Consider the following 18,743-nt stretch of genomic DNA (forward strand, 5'->3'; position numbering starts at 1 on the left):
ATGGGAATTATATATATATATATATATATATATATATATATATATATATATATATATATATATATATATCAAATTTTGCATGGTTGCATGCATTGGAATATTGAAATGTATGAAAATATATTGAGGGTATTAAAGTAAAATAATCATTATACCATAAATAATAATACTTCAACCAAACATGTTTATATTATATATCTCAGTTTTTACTAAATACATGAATCTAACATTCACAGCAATCCAACAGTCCCTAAAATAATATGACATTCTATGAACCAAACTGCCCCTTAGAGTATTATAACTTTTTTTTTTTTTGATCAAAACACAAGCTAATTCATTAAATCATAATCCAGACAACTGACAAGGAAAGGAGGTGGTATATCAAACCACTCTCCACGACCTGGCTCAGAAAAGGCCTCCCGTGCAATAGCGTGGGCGGCACAATTCGCAGACTGTCTTACAAAAGAGAATTCAACACCACCTACTGTGGCTGCTAACTCTTTAATGTCACCAACTAATAAACCAAATGCAGAAACAAAAGGAACAGAACGTACAGCATTAAACACAATTTGAGAATCTACTTCTACTTCTACATTGCCCATCCCTATACCCATCAGCCAGTTGAGCGCCTCACGTACACTTAAAGCCTCACCCTCATTCACAGAGTAGCTCCCAGCGAAACACATGTTTTTCGCAGCCAGGAACCTGCCATCATCATCGCGTAGCACCCAGCCACATCCCACCCCATTACCACGGAAAGCTGCATCGGTGTTCAGCTTGATCATGCCTCTCCGTGGCCGCATCCACTTGTCTGCATGCATGCGTGGCGCTGTAGCTGTGGAATCCAGATTCGCTGCACACCAATTCTCAAGATAGACCAACGATTGACGCAACATGTGGTCCATGTCAAAGGCAGCGCCCTTCCATACATATTCGTTCCTACTCAGCCATATACCCCAACAAATCATCATGAACTTGGCCAGTTGCTCGTCCTTCAACGCCTGCACACCAGCGAAGAACCACGAATTGGCATCATTGCTGGGCGGACATATGTGTATCCCCAGGTTACTCCATGCTGCTACCACCCTTGGGCAAAGCGCAAACATATGGGTCGTTGATTCCTCCTCATTCATACACATGTGGCACTGGACCGCAACACTCACCCTCCGCGCATTCAAGGCATCCCTGGTCAGCAGACAACCCGAAGCCAACTGCCAGCCGAACGATTTCACTTTTGGTAGAACATGGACGTTACAAAATTTCAGCCAGGGGCGTGCGTCGCGATCAACGAGTGTAAGGTGTTTATAACATGATTTCACAGTATAAGCTCCTTTCGAATCCCAAAACCAATACCAGCCGTCCGGAGGCTTGCGCAAGCTAATAGGGATGCTGAGAATTAAATTTGCATCTCGGGTATCAAACACATCCCGGACACAATCAACATCCCACACCATGCCTTGTACATTCATCAAAGAAGAGACTGGTGCTTCAGAAATAACCATGGGCAGACCAGTGCGGATATATGGATCATCCCCCACAGGTAGCCATGGTTCAAAACCTATCTTGGTGTCTCGCCCATCCCCTATATACCGCCTACATCCTTGCCTCATGATGCCCCTGACTGCCAGCATCCCACGCCAGATGAACGAAGGATTGCTACCTTCAACGGCTTCAAAGTAGGTGGTGTTCGGGAAGTACCTACCTTTGAACACACGCGAAACAAGGGAAGCTGGCCTGGTTATAAGGCGCCAAGCCTGCTTGCCCAGGAGAGCATGGTTCATCTCGTGTAGTCGTCGAAAGCCCATGCCACCGCTTGCCTTCGGGGCACATAACCCCGCCCAGGTGCGCCATCTCATCCCTTTCCCATTCCCCAGCCTACCGGTCCACCAGTACTCATTCATAATCGTCTCTATCTCCTTGCACAGGCCTGCCGGTAATAGGAAGACCATCATCGCGTACACCAGCATTGACTGAACTACATTCTTCAGCAAGACTTCCCTGCCAACCTGGGATAGAAGTTTAGCGTTCCAACTTCTGATCCTTGCTAGTATACGGTCCTTCACAAACCCCAGGATGTGTTTCTTCTTCTGGCCAACCACAGCGGGTAAGCCAAGGTATTTCCCACCAGGGTCCCCCTCCGTCACCCCAAGCACGTCAATGATTTCTCCCCTGTGTTGCTGCCCAACATTTGCACTGAAGTATATTGTGGATTTGTCGTAATTCACATGTTGTCCCGAAGCTGCAGCGTAGGTGTCGAGTACATACCTCATGTTCAAACTCTCAGGGATATTTGCCCTTAAGAATAGGAAGCAATCATCCGCGAACAATAAGTGGGAGATTGGTGGTGCGTGCCTGGCAATGGATATCCCATGTAGTCTCCCAGCTCTCATTTGCTTTTCTATTAAACCGCTCAATCCTTCAGTGACAAGCAGAAAAAGGTATGGGGACAGTGGGTCACCCTGTCGAATGCCTCTGCTGGGGGTTATAGGACCAAGCTGATGTTGCGCGTGTAGCACGTGATACTTCACCGATGTCACTGTCCCGAGAATAATATCAATCCAATGGCGTGAGAACCCCATCTTCCCCATAACGGCCTCTAAGAATCCCCATTCCACCCGGTCGTATGCTTTGCTCATATCGACCTTCATCGCAACCATCCCCTTATGACCCTGGGTCTTCGACATTATCGGTTATTAAGCGACCTGGTACGAACGCACTTTGCGCACTGTTAATCAACTTATGCAAAAGGGGCTTCAGCCTGTTAGCACATACTTTAGCAGCTATTTTGTACACCACGTTACATAATGCAATCGGGCGCAAGTCCTTCATTGTTTTAGGTGTGTCTTTTTTCAGCACTAGGACAATCAGCGTATCACTAGCCTTAGCCGGCAGTTGCGCGGTCTGCATGAAGTCCCTACAGAACACAGTCACCTCGCCCCCGAAAATGTCCCAGAAGTGCTGGTAGAACCCCGGCCCGAACCCATCCGGTCCCGGAGACTTATCCGGATGCATCTGATTCACAGCCTCGTGTACCTCGTCCCTGCTTAACGGTTGGAGCAACATGTCGTTTTCATGCGGCGTTACACTCGGACTAATGCAATCAATAACCTCTTCCATGTCCCCTTGGTTTGCAGTAAATAAGTTGCTGAAATAATCAATCATAAGGTCCCCTAGTTCGCCCTCGTCCGTAATCCAGCGGCCATCATCAGTCTTCAGCCGGTGGATCTTGTTTCTGCGCCGCCTTGTTTTTAGGGAGTTGTGGAAGAATTTACTGTTGACATCCCCTCCCTTGTACCAGTATTCCTTTGCTCGTTGCCTCCAGTACCCGTGCTGTTGTTCGAGCAAGAAAAGGTACTCCTTCTCGACAGCAGCATACTCGCCAAACCCCCGCGCATCACACCGCGAGTGGAGTGCTTCCATGCGAGCCTTGCATTGGTCAATTCTCCGTTGGAACTGTCTGTTGTAGCTACGGCCCCACCGCCCGACATCCTAGCTACACCGCGCTATCCTTGTCAGAGTATCCAGTCCCGTTGTTCTCTCCCAGCTGTGCGACACAATCTCACAACACATGTCCTCCCGCAGCCAAATGTTGTCAAAGCAAAATCGGGCCCTCCTTGTTTCACGCCGCTCCGCTGTCGGGTTTAGGATTAGCGGCAAATGATCGCTATAGGGGAAATGGATGGAGCTAGCAGTGGCGCGATCAAACATGGTTAACCAACTGTCAGAGCATAGAACACGATCCAGCTTTTCTTCCACCATGTTGGGAGTTCCACGCGACCGATGCCATGTAAACTGGTAGCCTGAGAAAGGAAGATCCTGTAAGCCGCAATCTAGCACAGCCTCTCGGAAGCCCCTGATACACCACGGTGGATGCGGTGCTCGGCCTCGCTTCTCGGATTGGTCGAGGAGGTCATTGAAGTCCCCCATCACCAACCACGGTAACATGCTTTGCGCTGCCAGCTGCCTCATAAACTGCCACGCACTACGCCTATGTTGTCGTTTGGGATATCCATAATACCCCGTAAACCTCCATGTTGGGCTCCCCACATCCAAAGATACGTAACAGTCGATGTGATTGTTCGAGTATCCCATGACAGTAAGGTCCACGGCCTTAGACCAAAGAAGCGCCAACCCCCCCTTATGACGATCGGCATCCACCACGAACAGACCCTCAAACCCCAGTTGAACCCTTATTGGCTCCATTCTCTGCGTATCCACGAAAGTCTCCATCAGTAAAACCACTTGCGGCCTCTTCGAGCGGACCAAGTCCGCTAGCACACGAATTGCCGTCGGGTTGCCAAGCCCCCGGCAATTCCAACTCAGGAGACTCATAATGCTCGGCGGGCTTGCGCCGCAAGTCCCGCCGTTTGATTGTCCATTGGATCCTCCGTCTCATATTCCATTCCTTCCATATCGACCCTCTTACGCTTCGGATCGACAAGCACGACATCTGTGCCACCGCTGCCCGATGCTTTGGCCGACGTGGTAGCGACATCGTCGCACCAGCCCGGCGGCTTCCACTCCTTGCGCTCGTCATCCAACTCTGGGGCCAACCACCTTTGGCCTACAGTAGGCACATTCTTCCTTGTTCCCGCCCTTAGCCAGGCCCCGTAAGGTTTGTTCACTCTCGGGTCGACCCCTTGTGCGATCTTAGGACAGACCTTGTCGCCATGTCCAATGACACCACATATAAAGCAGAAAGTCGGTAGGCACTCATAGCGAAAGTCCACCACAGCCCACTGACCATCTCCCTTCCGAAGCTTCATCTGCTTCCTCAGGGGCCTTGTTACATCAACGGTTACTCGTACCCGGTAGAACGTGCGCATCGAGCCACCGAAGTTCTTTTCATCTGCCTGGACTAGCGTTCCTAAGAAGGATCCGATGGCGGAGACCACAACTTCAGAACGGAGCCCCGCTGGTAAGGAGTGGATTTGAACCCAGAAGTCCGCCTGGTTAAGGGGGACGACCTCTGGATCCTCACCAGGGTGAAGCTTGTGCAGGATCAAGAGGTTTTGCTCGTATGTCCAAGGCCCATCAGCAAGGATGCGGTTGAGGTCCGTCTCGTGGTAGAACCGTATCAGGAACCTTTGCGGTTGCAGTTGTCGCATTGTAACACCCATAGCCGGTTGCCACACCGCAGCCATGGTGTCCTAGAAGAAGAGGAACTTGACCGTCCGGTTGGTCACCAGGAGGCCTGCCACACAGAAGCTGCCCTCCCCGCTCTGGTCCACGATCTGCACATTCTGCAGCTGTAAAGCTGCGTCCTCATCGTCAACATCAGCTAGAGTCAAGTTTTCACACAAGTGGGAGATATCCTCATGGCTGTCGGCAGCCATGCTCTCGTAGTTGCGGTGGTGGAGAACTGTTCGTAAAGGTGGGGAACTGTAGGTACAGGTGGCGAACTGCTTTTAAAAGGTGGAGAACTGCTTACAAAAGGTGGAGAACTGCTCACAAAAGGTGGAGGAAAACTGCTCACGAAGCGGTGAGAGGAAAATTTTTTTTTTTTTTTTTTTTTTTATTTTGTTGCTTTTTTTTTTCTTTAGAGTATTATAACTATTAAACTCTATTAAAAAAATTTTTTAGAAACATGTGCAATTTAGTATTTTTTTAATATTTATTCTTTAATTGTAATCTTCTTTAGTCTCGTTATTTCATTTGTAAAATAAAAATACAATTTTAAAAAGTTTGTGCAGAGAAAATATGGATAATGTACCACAATTGAGGATGTCAAATTTAGAAAAAAATATTGTCAATTTTCTATTTTAATTTTTACATGAAATACCAAGATTGAAAAAGTAATTTAGAATTGAGATAATAAATTAAAAAAAAAAAAAAAAAAAAAAAACCTGATGTACTATTTTTTTTACACAAAAAAAAAAAAAAAAAAAAAAAAAAAAAAAAAAAAAACCTCATGTACTAAGTAAAATTCAAACAGAATTTAATAATTTTGTTGCTTGTGTTAAAAGTACAATTTTTTAAGAGTTAGAAGTGTATATTGTAACAATAAAAAGTTATGGACAAAAATGATTAGCAAGAAATAATTAAGGGACTAAAAATGCATATGTAATTGAACTTCTCATATGTATAGTTTGGTAAGTATTTTCATAGCATACAAAATTAAAATTAAAATTTTGCATAGTTAATATAACCTCTAGTTAGGTACAGATTTAGGTAAATTTATAAACAATATTTATATAATTTAAATGATTTATTTCTAATTATATCTCACATATATTATAATTAGAACAATATGAATAATAATAATAAGGGAATTATATTTAGAAAACAAAATATTTATATTTTAAATTTTATATGTGTTGATTTAGACCCCTAATGAGATGTATTTTCTTATGTGAAATTATAATGCATTGTTTGTGCACATAATACTTACTTAGGAAAAAATTTTATAATAAGATTTCCTAATTATAACTTATATTGCTAGATTTATAATTAAAATAACTATGCTACCCGTGCGATGTACAGATAATAACACATTTTCATTTTTAGAGTTATTATATATGTACTCTCAAATTCTATTTCCCAATTTTATTGCACGATGTGACAAATATAGATTTGTTATTTTCACCATGTAGGTCTTAGGAAAAATGTTTACATCAATGACTTGTGAGAGGGAGAAGAACTGAAGAAGGTGGAAGTAGAAAATGAAAGTCCACCAAGTATTTTTCATTTAATAATTATATTATGTATAACATTTATATAGTGCAAAATAAACAAAGAAATAAAATATTATTATGATATTCTTACAATCTCTTATTATAATAAAGTATGTATAGTATCTTGTATCAAATTTTACTTTCTTTATAATGAATCAGTCTTGGGATTAATTTTTTTTTTTAAAGAAAAAATCACAGACCCATCACTTATCAGACTCCAAAAATACAATGGTGATACAAAGAGGGCTATACCAAAAAAAGACATAGATTGAACCGGATTTGTGTGTATTTATAGGTAAGTGACAGCTATAAGCTAGGTGCGGAGTGACTTTGATAGACACAAATTTTAAATTTCAAAATTTTAATTAAATGTAGACACCACAAAAAATAATGTATATGGCTACCTAAAGGTATCGAAATTTGCATCTATTAGACTATTATAATAAATGTAACTCCTAAATGTAATATTAGTAAATACAGGTTATGTGTGTTGTTTCATATTTCCAAAGATGGTATATTTCTTTGATAAATGCAAGTCATGCGAATTGCTTCTTACGAATATAAATAATAATAATAATTTACATTCTCAAATATATATTAATTTCAATAGCATTGACATTTCAATCATGTTAGGTTTTAATGACAAATTACATCACGGACCCTAGTCCAAAACAACAAGTTTTATATTAAGTGTCAATTACTGCAGCATATTTAGTACCATTATCGTATACTATGTTCATAATATTTGTTCTATATGTCCGTAAACTAAACCTTAATGTCCATAAACACTAAACTAAATGTACATCATATATGCCAATGACCTTGTGATTTAGTGGCACGAAGTGGCTCTCCCAAATGGGTGATCACCGGTTCGAGCCCCAATGGGGGCCGTATTGACTCTTTGTGCTTCAAAAGGTTGAGAAAGTAGCTATGAACAGATACTACATTGTAACAGAGTCAGTTGTACTCAAAAAATGTACATCATATGTATTTTTATTCACTTTTTAATAGATTCATAATATTCCTTTTATATGTTTATAAAAACAAAGCTTAATGTACATAAACGTTATACTACAAATGCATTATGTTTAATAACATCCGTCATGTACTATATGTTCATAAACTATTGGGCGTCAGTTGGGGTGTCCGAGTTCAGCCCCTGCTCAATTCAAGATGTGGCGTTGTGTCTTGCAGTGGAGGGATGTGGTTAAATGGTTAATGTCCACCTACTTATCACCAATTGGTTTTAAGTAGGATACGAAAACTAGATAGCCAAAGAACTTAGTAGTCAAGCGTGCTTGACTTACAACAGTCACATGATGATTGACCAATTGGCAAGTAAGTATAGTGCAACGCTGAAATCCAACAATTGGTATCGGAGTAGAGGTCACGGATTTGAATCGCCGAGATGTGGGCGTAGGTCGAGCCAAGTCTAGTATCAGAAGGGGTATGATGGACGTGTAGGCTAAGGACCGAGTCAGGCCTGCTGCGCAACTAGGCTTGGTGTCCAAAAGTTGCGGCAGGTGCTGGGAGGAAAATTGTTGGGCGTCGGCTGGGTTAGCTAAGTTCAGTCCCTACTCGATTTGAGACATGGCGTAGTGGCTTACCATGGAGGGATGTGGTTAAATGGTTAATTTCCACCTACTTATCACCAATAGGTTTAAGTAGGATATGGCAACCTGATTGCCAAAAAACTCAGTGGTTAAGCGTGCTTGACTTACAGCAGTAACAAGATGGGTGATTCACTAGGAAGTAACCATAGTGCAGTGTTGAAATCCAACATAAACACTAAACTAAATTTACATCATATGTATTTGCATTCATTCTATAGTAGGCTTAATATATATATATATAAACATTATACTACAGACATATCATGTTTAATAACATTCGTCTTGTACTATGTTCATAATATTTTTTCTATATGTCCATATACGTAAACCTTAATACCCATAAATGCTAAACTAAATGTACATCATATGTATTTACATTCACTCTATAGTATATGTTCATAAAAGCAAAGTTGAATGTACATAAACATTACACTAAAATAATGACTTTATGTACCTATAGATTTATTTTAAAGAAATAGAAATAAAAAATGTATGGGTATCATTTAAAAGATCTCAATTAGAACTTTTAATGATATGTCTTTTTATACATTAATTTTGTTTTAGGATAAGTTCTTCATGATTACCATCTTCTTCTGGAACCTCTGGTACATCCTCAACTCCTTCCGAAACCCTAGAAGTATCAGCTTCTTCCGTAGTGATTTCTAGAACATCCACTCCTTCCATATAGTGTTGAAAAAATCGCAAAGCAACCATTTTTTTAACATTTTTTATATTTTTAAAACTTGATAATTTTGAACCATTTGATACTTTAATAGCTAATACTAAAATATTAAATATTAACCTAAAAAAAATCTAAAATTTTAAATTGTATAAAATGTTAATGAATCAAAACACAATTCCACAAATTAAAGTACAACTTACAAAGTATAGTTCCAAACTTCCAAATCAATTCATAGACTCATAGTATCAATGACGTCGTTTTGAATGATTTAGGTTATTTCGCTTAAAATGACATTGTTTTGAACGAAATAAACCATTTTTAAAAAAAAAAAAAAATGAAACAATAACTCATCGGTCGACTAGGCAGCCTAGTCGACCATTACGGTGATATTCTAAGCAGCCGACCAGAACGTAGTGCTTAGGCGCCGAGGCTCGAATTTTGCAACAATTGTTCCATATCAGTTGTTGAGATTTTGGTTTCATCCGAAATTCAACCTATCCATCCAATAAATGCAAACATTAATTCTTTCGATATTCAATATGTCATTCCGATAGTTGTTTCTTAGACTTCTTCGAATAGGTTCCTCCGGATTTCAACATATCATTCCGATAAGAAAATTTTATTACTCCAAACTTAGCATTCCAAGCTCATGTTTGAGTTGATTAAGCCATGACTCACATAGAGTTGATAATCAAATTATTTGTCAGTACAAACATATTCCAATTTGATATTCTTCTTCTCCACATGATCACTAATGCAGTGATGACGAATATCAATATGCTTGGTCCTTGAATAATGAAGAACTGAATTTTCAATTATTGCAATGGCACTTGTGTTATCACACAAAATGCTGATTTCGTTAGCCTCTACTCCATAGTCCATTAGTTGTTTCTTCGTCCATAAGACTTGAGCACAACAACTTCTGGCAACACTATACTTAGCTTCTATCATTGAGGTCGCTAAGGAATTCTTCTTCTTGCTAAACCAAGACATGAGCATTCCTCGTAAGAATTGGCATGTTCCAAATGTGCTTTTCTTGTCTATTTTCCAACTTGCAAAATCTGCATCATTATAACCAATTAGATCAATACATCCTTCCTTATCATACCATAATCCAACATTCCGAATGCCTTTGAGGTATCTTAAGATCTTCTTGGTTGCCTGAAGATGACTTTCTTTTGGATTAGCTTGGAATCTGGCACACACTCCGACTACAAAGGTGATGTCTAGTCTGCTAGCCATCAAATTAAAAAGAGATCTAATCATGCCTTTAAACATACTCTAATCCTCAGTTTTGTCATCTTGATCTAAGTCCATCTTTATTGAGGTAATCATATGAATATTGACTGTTGATTTGTCTTCCATTCCAAACTTATTAATAAAACTCCTTGTATACTTGGCTTGATTGATGAATATTCCTTCCTTCAATTGCTTGACTTGTAGACTAAGGAAATAATTAAGTTCACCCATCATGCTCATCTCAAATTTTACTTTTCATGAGGATAGAAAACGTGATTAGATGATCCAAAAATAATATCATCCTACATAAATTTGAACTAATAAAATGTGACTATCATCTTCAATCATGAAAAAGGTCTTGTCCACACTGCCTTTGCAAAATTCCTTGTTGACCAAGAAATTTGATAATGTGTAATACCATGTCCTTTGGTGCTTGCTTCAAACAATATAAATAGAGCCTTCTTAAGTCTATACACCATATTTTCATCTCCTTTGATGATAAATTATGGTGGTTGTCTCTACATAGACTTCTTCCTCATGCAATCTATTTAAGAAAGCGCTCTTGACATCCATTTAATATACTATGAAGTTCATGTGAGTTCCATAGGCTAGGAACATTCTTATAGCTTCCAGTCTTTCTACTGGAGAAAAGGTTTCATCAAAATCTTTTTCTTCTTCATGACAATAACCTTTTGCAACAAGACGAGCTTTGTTTCGAACGTAACTACATCTTCATTCATTTTGTTCTGGAAAACCCATTTTTCCTATAACATTTTGATGCTTAGGTCTTGAAACCAACTCCCATACTTGGTTTCTTGCAAAATTGATTCAGGTCTTCATGCATGGCTTGAATCTAATCTGAATCAACTAGAGCTTGTTCAATTTACTTAAGCTCAATTTGAGAAATTGAAGGATGAAAACATAGTTTCATTCTACTTTGATGATCTAGAATGAATCCCTTTATGTACATTGCTAATAACTGGCTTAGGTGGATGATCTCTGAGCCATCTCACATCCGGAGCAATTTCTAGGGGTATGCTTAGATGCGTAGAGATGTCCCCCATTTGATCGGCTTGTACTGATGATACTTGCATTTTCATCGGTTGATCAGCAACTGTATATTCTACTGGTTGATATGTAATTGTAGGTTTTTCCTACATACAAACATATGTTTCCTTTCAGATGGATTGGTATTCTTCATCATCATCGACTTCTTCTAGTAGGATGTTGCGAGGTAGCATCACATAGGGTCGATCACTTATGCTAAGCTTCTGAACATCTTTAGTGATCTGATCACATATATCACCAGTGTTGATCATAAGCTCATCAAATACAACATGAATAAATTCCTCAGTGATCATAGTTCTTTTATTGAGAACTTCGAATGCCTTGTTCATTTGAGAATATCCAAGAAATATTGCTTCATCAGCTCTTTCATCAAAACTCAAGATTGCGACATCCCATTATAATGAACATAGTATTTACAACCAAATGTATGAAAATACAATATGTTTGGCTTTCTTCTAGTCCACAAATTCATGAGTCTTTTGATGAAACTTGTGAATCATGAAGCGATTCTAATTATGACCTTGTATTGGTTGCTTCCGCCCAAAACCTTTTAGGCAATTTGTCTTCTGCAATCATAGTGCGAATGACTTCTTTGATGGTGTGGTTCATCCGTTCTGCCACGCCATTTTGTTGAGGGGTTCTAGCTAATGATAGTTGATGAAGTATGACATTGGATTCACAATATAATTTGATGGATTGAGTCACGAACTCCATTCCTCTATATAAATAAATCTTGACAATTTAAAGTCTCTTCTCATTATGGAATAACTTGAGTGTATCCGATAGTCTTTTTAGAGTCTCAATCTCTTTGTCTAGAGATATTGCACAAGTATATCTTGTATAGTCAACTACAATCACAAGGGTCTTCTTGCCGCTAATGCTTAGCAGATCAATTGGTCTAAATTGGTCCATGTGCAATAAGCTCAAGGTCTTGTTGATGAAGGATGTGGTTTGCTTTAAATGAGGATCTAATATGTTTCCCCCTTTTACATGCATCACAGAAGCCTTTCATCTCAATGACAATGTTGGGTAATCCAATGACTAGATTCTTCTGAGAAAATTTGTTGATCATCTTGAAATTAAGATGACTCATCTTTTTGTGTCAAAGCCAACTCAATTCCTCATATCCCTTTGCTTAGCAAACACAAAATTGTTTCTACGGAATACTAATCAACTATATAGACATTCTTTTTTTTTTCCCTTCCGATAATCACAATTTTCCTATATTCTATGCTTCTGATCTTGCATTCCTTCTCGCAAAATTCAACTATGTAGCCTTTGTCGCATAATTGACTAGTGCGAGAAGATTGAATTTGAGTCCTTTCATGTATGAATGTCTTTAATCTCCGGTTGTTTCTTCTAATTGATCCAACGCCATTGGTTTTGCCTGGTTTCTCATTTCCTGCAAATATGACTCTTGGTCCATATATTTTCTTGAAATCTTTAAGAAAAGTCTTCTTTCTGGTCCTATGCTTGGATCAACCACTATCAATGTACCACACTTCTTTGCATTTAGTTGTCTCCTTGCATTCCTTAATCAATTTAAATGAGATTTAGGTACCCAAACAAGTTTGGGTCCTCAAAGGTTAGCTATATAGGATGGGCAATAGTTTCAATCTAGAATGTCATTTTGCTTCAATGGATCTAGGTTGTTTTGCTATGTAGTGAAAATATAGTCATAACGAAAGTAGAGGCTCTACTTTGGCCCCTATGGCAAGCTTAATTAATTGCAATGATGTAGGAGTATTAAGCATGTTACAATATACTTTATATCTCTTGGCAATCCTCACTGAATAAGAGGTCCCAAGCTCTCATTGGCGAGCTACTCAGTGATTTTTCATGAGTTTGGAAGGCATGTAGCGCAGCTACTCCTATTGGTCTTATTAGTTGTGTGCAATATCCAAACTTGGCTAAAGTGCTTGCTTAGCTTATAAGGGGATGCTATCTTATTGGTTGGAGGAATTATATTGAAACGGGCCGATGATTTCAACAACATAATTTTTTTTTTAGATAAAATGCTTAAATTTCTACTTGGGTTTGAATGACGGTACTCTTAAGATCGGTTACTGTAACACCCTCGGTTTCACAACATAACTTAAGGCATTTAACTTAGCAACAACAGATAATAAAAGTCTAATAGAAAAACAAACTGCGGAAACAACAAGTCTAAACCAGGGAGTTATGCCACACTTAGGTTAAACAAGGCTAAGTGCTAAGGCTGAAACAACTTAAATCCAAAGCATAAGTCTAATAAAAACATAAGTCTAACAAAACGGGTTCAACTACATCACAAAAGATGACAACGTAGTCTGAGGCAATGAAATACAACGATCTAAGCTAACTAGGCAGCTCATCCAACTACGCTCTCTCAAAGGGAGACTTTACTGCATACCAGAAAGCAGTTTTAAAAGAATTAGCGAGAAATGCTAAGTAACTTCACTCCATAATGTAAAACTACATAGATATACTTTTATATTTCAAAATAGGTTTTGCAACAGTATGACTACATACATATGTCATAGCAACAAACTTAGCTAAAGGAATTCAACAAGTGATACTCAATCAACAATATACAATTATAGGGGCACTAGACCCGTTATCAACAAATACGAGGTTCAATACTCAACTCAAAATAGATAATCAAAGCAATGACTCAATTCCAATAATCAAGCTCAACTCAAGAATAGGATATAATATAATCAACGCAATAGAATGATTCAATCAACAAGTTAGATTCCAAAAGAATATCAACAGGAGATAGAGTTCAATAGATAGGTAACACAACTGTACGATTCAAGTATGGTTCAATTCTCATTACAATCATCTCAACAATATCAATCTCAAATTCAAGTCAACACAGGGATATCAACAATATCAATAACCACAATCAATCTCAATGATATCAACATTCAATAATAGTGGATCAGTGTGGAGAGCTTCCAGACAGCTCAAGTCCACTCAGGGACGCAATCTCACAAGTTCACGGGGTCGTAGACCCCAATATTGATTTCACAGTCATTCTCAATGACTCGAATAATGGATCAGCTCTAATCCCTTAAGTGTATACACCCCTATTGGGTTCTCCAATCCCAATAAGTAGAATTAGATCCGACAACTCAGAATACGTTTTGACCGGGTTGCCCAACAAATCAAATATCAATCCTTGCATTTAATTCAAATAAGCCCCACACTATCCACTTTGCCAGCATATCAATTTCATCGTCAAGAATCAAGGTTTCAATTCAACAAGAGAGTCATATGAAGCAAAGACAATAGAATAAACTCTTAAGAGAACAATAATCAACATCAAGTTCATAGGAATAGCTCAACAAAGATGGATTCCAAGAATATATCATCAACCATTAATCTTCAAACCAATAACTCAATAGATTCCAAAAAAAGGGGATTCAAGGATAATAAAAGCAAGTCAAATTCAATAAGATTCCAAGAATAGGGCTTTCAACAAGATCATACTAGCCTCAAGAATTCAATATACTAGCGTGCAATCAAATACAAGCACACAAGAATACTTATAACGAGTTAATAAGCATTCAGATCAACAAATTCAATAATAGATCGTAGGGTTATCAAGAATAGATTATATCAAAGGATTCAAGATCCAAACTCAATCAAAGCAAGCCTAAAATACTCGGTTCTAGACTATGGAAGGTTTCAATAAACATTTCAAACCAACTGCGAGCATTTAGAATTACACAGTGCAAGAAAACAGCCAAAATGAACTAAGAGGGGGGTTCGATGGGTGGAACTACCCGCCTGAACCACCCTTGGGAACGTAACAGGGAGTTTGGACGGGTACTACCACCCTCAGCCTCCTAGAAGGGGGTTCCCCACGCCTTGGACCCTCCTTCTAGGTCAAATTTCAACAATCCACCAGTAAGCTTAGAATGAGTTCCCAGAATGTAAAATACACTTCCAGTAGGTTTGAATCAAGGACTATCATGTCATAAATCAACAAGAAAATATAGGATACAAGGTTGACATAATAACACAACAAGATACTCAAGATTCAACATCAACACCTAGCATATAAACAAGAAATATGCTCATGAAAAACCAAAACACAGTGAACATTTCATTATAGAGTGAAAATAGATTTTCAGGACATGGAGTTACCTTCTAGCTTAGCAAAACACTTCCACAATCTCCCTAGACCATCCTAGCAAGCCCCATCTCCAAGATCATCTTCAAAAGCCCCCAAAATCCAACACACAAAAGAGTAAAGACTTAGAAAGATGAAGACACTAGGAATGAAAAAGGTCTAGGAGCTATTATCTTACCATTTCTTAGCTCAAAATGCCATAAAGGTGAAGTCTTGGCTTGATTTCTTGTGTAGAAAATGAAGAACAATTTTAGGTAGGAAGTGAGAGGAAAATGGCGTGAAAGGCAAGGGGAAAAAGGAAAAGTTGTCTAGGTCTTTGTCTTGCTAGGGTATGTAGAGATACATTCGGTTATAAGAGTTGTATAAATGGGTTTATGATAGTGTGTGGGCTTTTAATGGGATAATGGATTAGATTGGACCTTCATAAAACAATTATAAGGAAGACATAGTCCATATTTTATATATGTGTATAACAAGACTAGGCCCACTTTATTGTAAGGGATTATATAGATATATATGGGAATATAGAGGTAGGAATTTGGGCTTTAGATGAATTTATCACTAGGAATAATTGGATTAAAGGTTGGGCTTTAAGGGATTATTAATTCCTCATTAGAAAGAATAATTGTAGGAATTAATTCGGGAATTAAGGTAATTTTTTGCGGTGTCACAGTTACATTTGGTTCAATCTAATGAAAATGTAATAGTCAGTGAATCACGTTAAGGAGTCAATAAACTATATAACTCATCATGTCTTTGCTAGAGGTGAAAGCTTTCAGTCTAGTGCAGAGGTAGGTATGGAATGACATTCCTCGATCGTATTCTCTTGACTTGATTATATTCCTCCGTATAAATGAAGTTATTTGCATTTGCTTTCACCAAAATAAAATAAAATGATAGTATATAGATCTGTTGTTAACATTCAACCGGAACAAAAGAAAAAGCATAAAATGAGGTGAGGTCAATGAGTCCATGACCCAATTTCCGTTTTGATTAAGGTGCAATGAACATGGCCTATGACCAAATTGAAAAGTCATTTCCCACATCGCGGTTTCCCCTAGGGGTTTGGACGGGTTGGGGCAATTAAATAAACATATATAATTTGAATTTCAACATTGTCTATAGTACACGGAAGCATTGATATTTTTTATTTAAATACTCCAAACAAAATACTATTTTATTGCACTGTAGCATGAGTGAGCTTGTCGTGTGCCACTACCAAATTATTTCAATATATATATTTTAAAACTAGTGTTTAAATAAACATATCCACCATGTTCGGTAAGGTGAAAATAATATAATATAATATAATATATAATAATATGATATAATATAATACAATATAAAAAATTCAATGTTCAAGATATGATTGATTTATTGATAAACAAATGTGGACTTGTGATGAGTTTGATTCCTTTCATCCACACATGCACTATTACACAATTCAAACCATAATTATCTTCATGTGTCGTTTAGGTTGTATTTAGTTACTAGCAATTTATATATAGCTAATTACCAAACTCCCCGTTATCAAAAAACTTAAATATTTCTTATAATACTATATAACCTTAAAATTTAAAGTTTTATTCTTCTTGTATAATATGGTTATTCTTTAATTATTTTTTTTATTTTATTAGTCATTACAAATCGAATGAAAAAAGTATAAACTTATGAAAAAATAAATAGTATTTTCTTTCTAATGATAATGATCATTGATTATATTAAGAAGTAATATTATTAACAATAATAAAATAAAATAAAGGACATCTTATTTTATTTTAAAATTCTTTGTTGAATTGAATTTTATTCCATTTCCCCAAATGAAAGCGAAGACAGGTCCTACACAAGGCCACGAAGGAAAGTGTGCCACACTAATATATTCTTAGATAACATCTTAAACACCCATATCACTAATTAATTTTTTAGATAATGCTAATTAATTAATAATTACTCATTAATTAATTATGCAACAGACATTTATCATATCCCAAGTGCTGTAAAAGTCTATCACATTACACGCTTGTCGCACTTTAATTTGCAACTTTTTTTTCTACTTTCCATTTCATCCTCTATTTATAGCAAAAAATGTTGCTTTTATCTTATTCTAATACTATCATCTTTAAAAAGGAATACTTTCTTGTAGTCATTTGTCAGTTAAGATCACAAGACGGAGTCTTTTAAATCACTTGATACTTTAATAGTACACACCTTTTTCATTTTTGGTAAGAAGCACCGAAATTTTTATATAAAAAATATTGACGGTGTACTTTTTAAAATTGGACCTTATATTTTGTCAAACGGACATAGTAAAAGAGTACTCACAATTTATAAATTAAAATGTATAATTTTATAAAGTATATGACGACATTGTCACCTACAGCATTGTATATACAAATATTTCTAGTGTTTATATAATAAAATAATAGATACAATAAAAATATGATGTGTATGGCCATTATAAAATTCTTATATTATAATGTGTATATTTTAAACTCGTAGTTGAATTAAAGTAGTGTTTAAAGAAAAGAGAGATGGATCGGAGAAAGAGAGAAAGATGGCATTTCATTAGTAATATTTGGGTTGGGTTGGGCTGATGTGAATTGAATTATTTAACTCTTACCGAAGCTATAATTTAAAAGAATAAAATAAAAGAGTTGCACATACATTCACAATTTCACATGCCGCCACCCTCTTTAACCTCTAATCTAGATTCTAGACCTTATTTATACATGTTAATGATTCTAGACCTTATTTATACATGTAAATTGATGTTACTATTTTTTATTTATTTTTTATTTTTTGACAAAAAGGTAGAATCGACTGCTCAAAGTTCAATAGTTAATTTATGGAGGGATTAAATCACGGTGACTTAATTGATTCCTTATTTTGAGATATTGAAATCACACTATTGCTTATGAAATTCGATCATTTATTTCTTGTGACAAATTTTACACTCTGCGAGTCTGCGACCAATCGAGTTATCCATGCAGATAAGTTAATTACTACTTTTCAATTCATTGTGTTAGGAAATATTGCAATCATTATATCGTGGGATGGACCCTGTTCTATATTATGTATTTTTAATTTATTTATCTATAATTTATATATTATATACTACTGGAAATTATAAAATTTCCGACCACCTGAAAAGTGATCTTAAATCAAGTTGAAAGCCTTGTTCCGACCACTTTTGGTATCCGGAAAAACCTTTCTTGCTGTCTTTGACCACTTTTTGCATTCAACTTGATTTAAGATCACTTTCAGGTGGTCGGAAATTCAATAATTTCCAGCAGTGGCGATTAAGCTTAAAACAATTTTAAAATATATACATAATTTATTAACTAAGTATA

General features: G+C 37.3%; 3 protein-coding genes and 1 long non-coding RNA gene across 4 annotated transcripts; all 4 read right to left on the reverse strand.

The window, feature by feature from the left end:
- Positions 1–326: 326 nt before the first annotated feature.
- On the reverse strand, positions 327–1,046 carry LOC109160428. The gene is made up of 2 exons (XM_019308744.1): positions 900–1,046; positions 327–780 (listed from the first exon to the last, which is right to left on the reverse strand). The coding sequence occupies exons 1-2, from the start codon at positions 926–928 to the stop codon at positions 327–329; spliced, it is 483 nt and encodes a 160-aa protein (XP_019164289.1). The 5' UTR covers positions 929–1,046.
- Positions 1,047–3,486: 2,440 nt separating this feature from the next.
- On the reverse strand, positions 3,487–4,329 carry LOC109160652. The gene has a single exon (XM_019308956.1). It carries the CDS (start codon positions 4,327–4,329, stop codon positions 3,487–3,489), a length of 843 nt encoding a protein of 280 aa, XP_019164501.1.
- Positions 4,326–5,141, reverse strand: LOC109160752. Its single transcript, XM_019309025.1, has one exon. The coding sequence runs from the start codon at positions 5,139–5,141 to the stop codon at positions 4,326–4,328; it is 816 nt and encodes a 271-aa protein (XP_019164570.1).
- Positions 5,142–12,823: 7,682 nt separating this feature from the next.
- Positions 12,824–15,704, reverse strand: LOC109156289. The gene is made up of 3 exons (XR_002049998.1): positions 15,572–15,704; positions 15,408–15,476; positions 12,824–13,657 (listed from the first exon to the last, which is right to left on the reverse strand). It is a non-coding gene; the product is annotated as an uncharacterized LOC109156289 (long non-coding RNA).
- Positions 15,705–18,743: the final 3,039 nt, after the last annotated feature.

This window comes from Ipomoea nil, unplaced genomic scaffold, assembly GCF_001879475.1.
Source record: "Ipomoea nil cultivar Tokyo-kokei standard unplaced genomic scaffold, Asagao_1.1 scaffold0117, whole genome shotgun sequence".
Classification (NCBI taxonomy): domain Eukaryota; kingdom Viridiplantae; phylum Streptophyta; class Magnoliopsida; order Solanales; family Convolvulaceae; genus Ipomoea; species Ipomoea nil.

What these genes read in the sequence shown, in the direction of transcription:
- LOC109160752 (XM_019309025.1), bottom strand. Translation starts at nt 5,141, where the DNA reads ATGGCTGCGGTGTGGCAACCGGCTATGGGTGTTACAATGCGACAACTG.
- LOC109160428 (XM_019308744.1), bottom strand. Translation starts at nt 928, where the DNA reads ATGTATGGAAGGGCGCTGCCTTTGACATG. An exon ending in AGGGCGCTGCCTTTGACATG is followed by an intron (nt 781 to 899) that starts GACCACATGTTG and finishes ACGGAGAGGCAT; the next exon opens with GATCAAGCTGAACACCGATG.
- LOC109160652 (XM_019308956.1), bottom strand. Translation starts at nt 4,329, where the DNA reads ATGAGTCTCCTGAGTTGGAATTGCCGGGGGCTTGGCAACCCGACGGCA.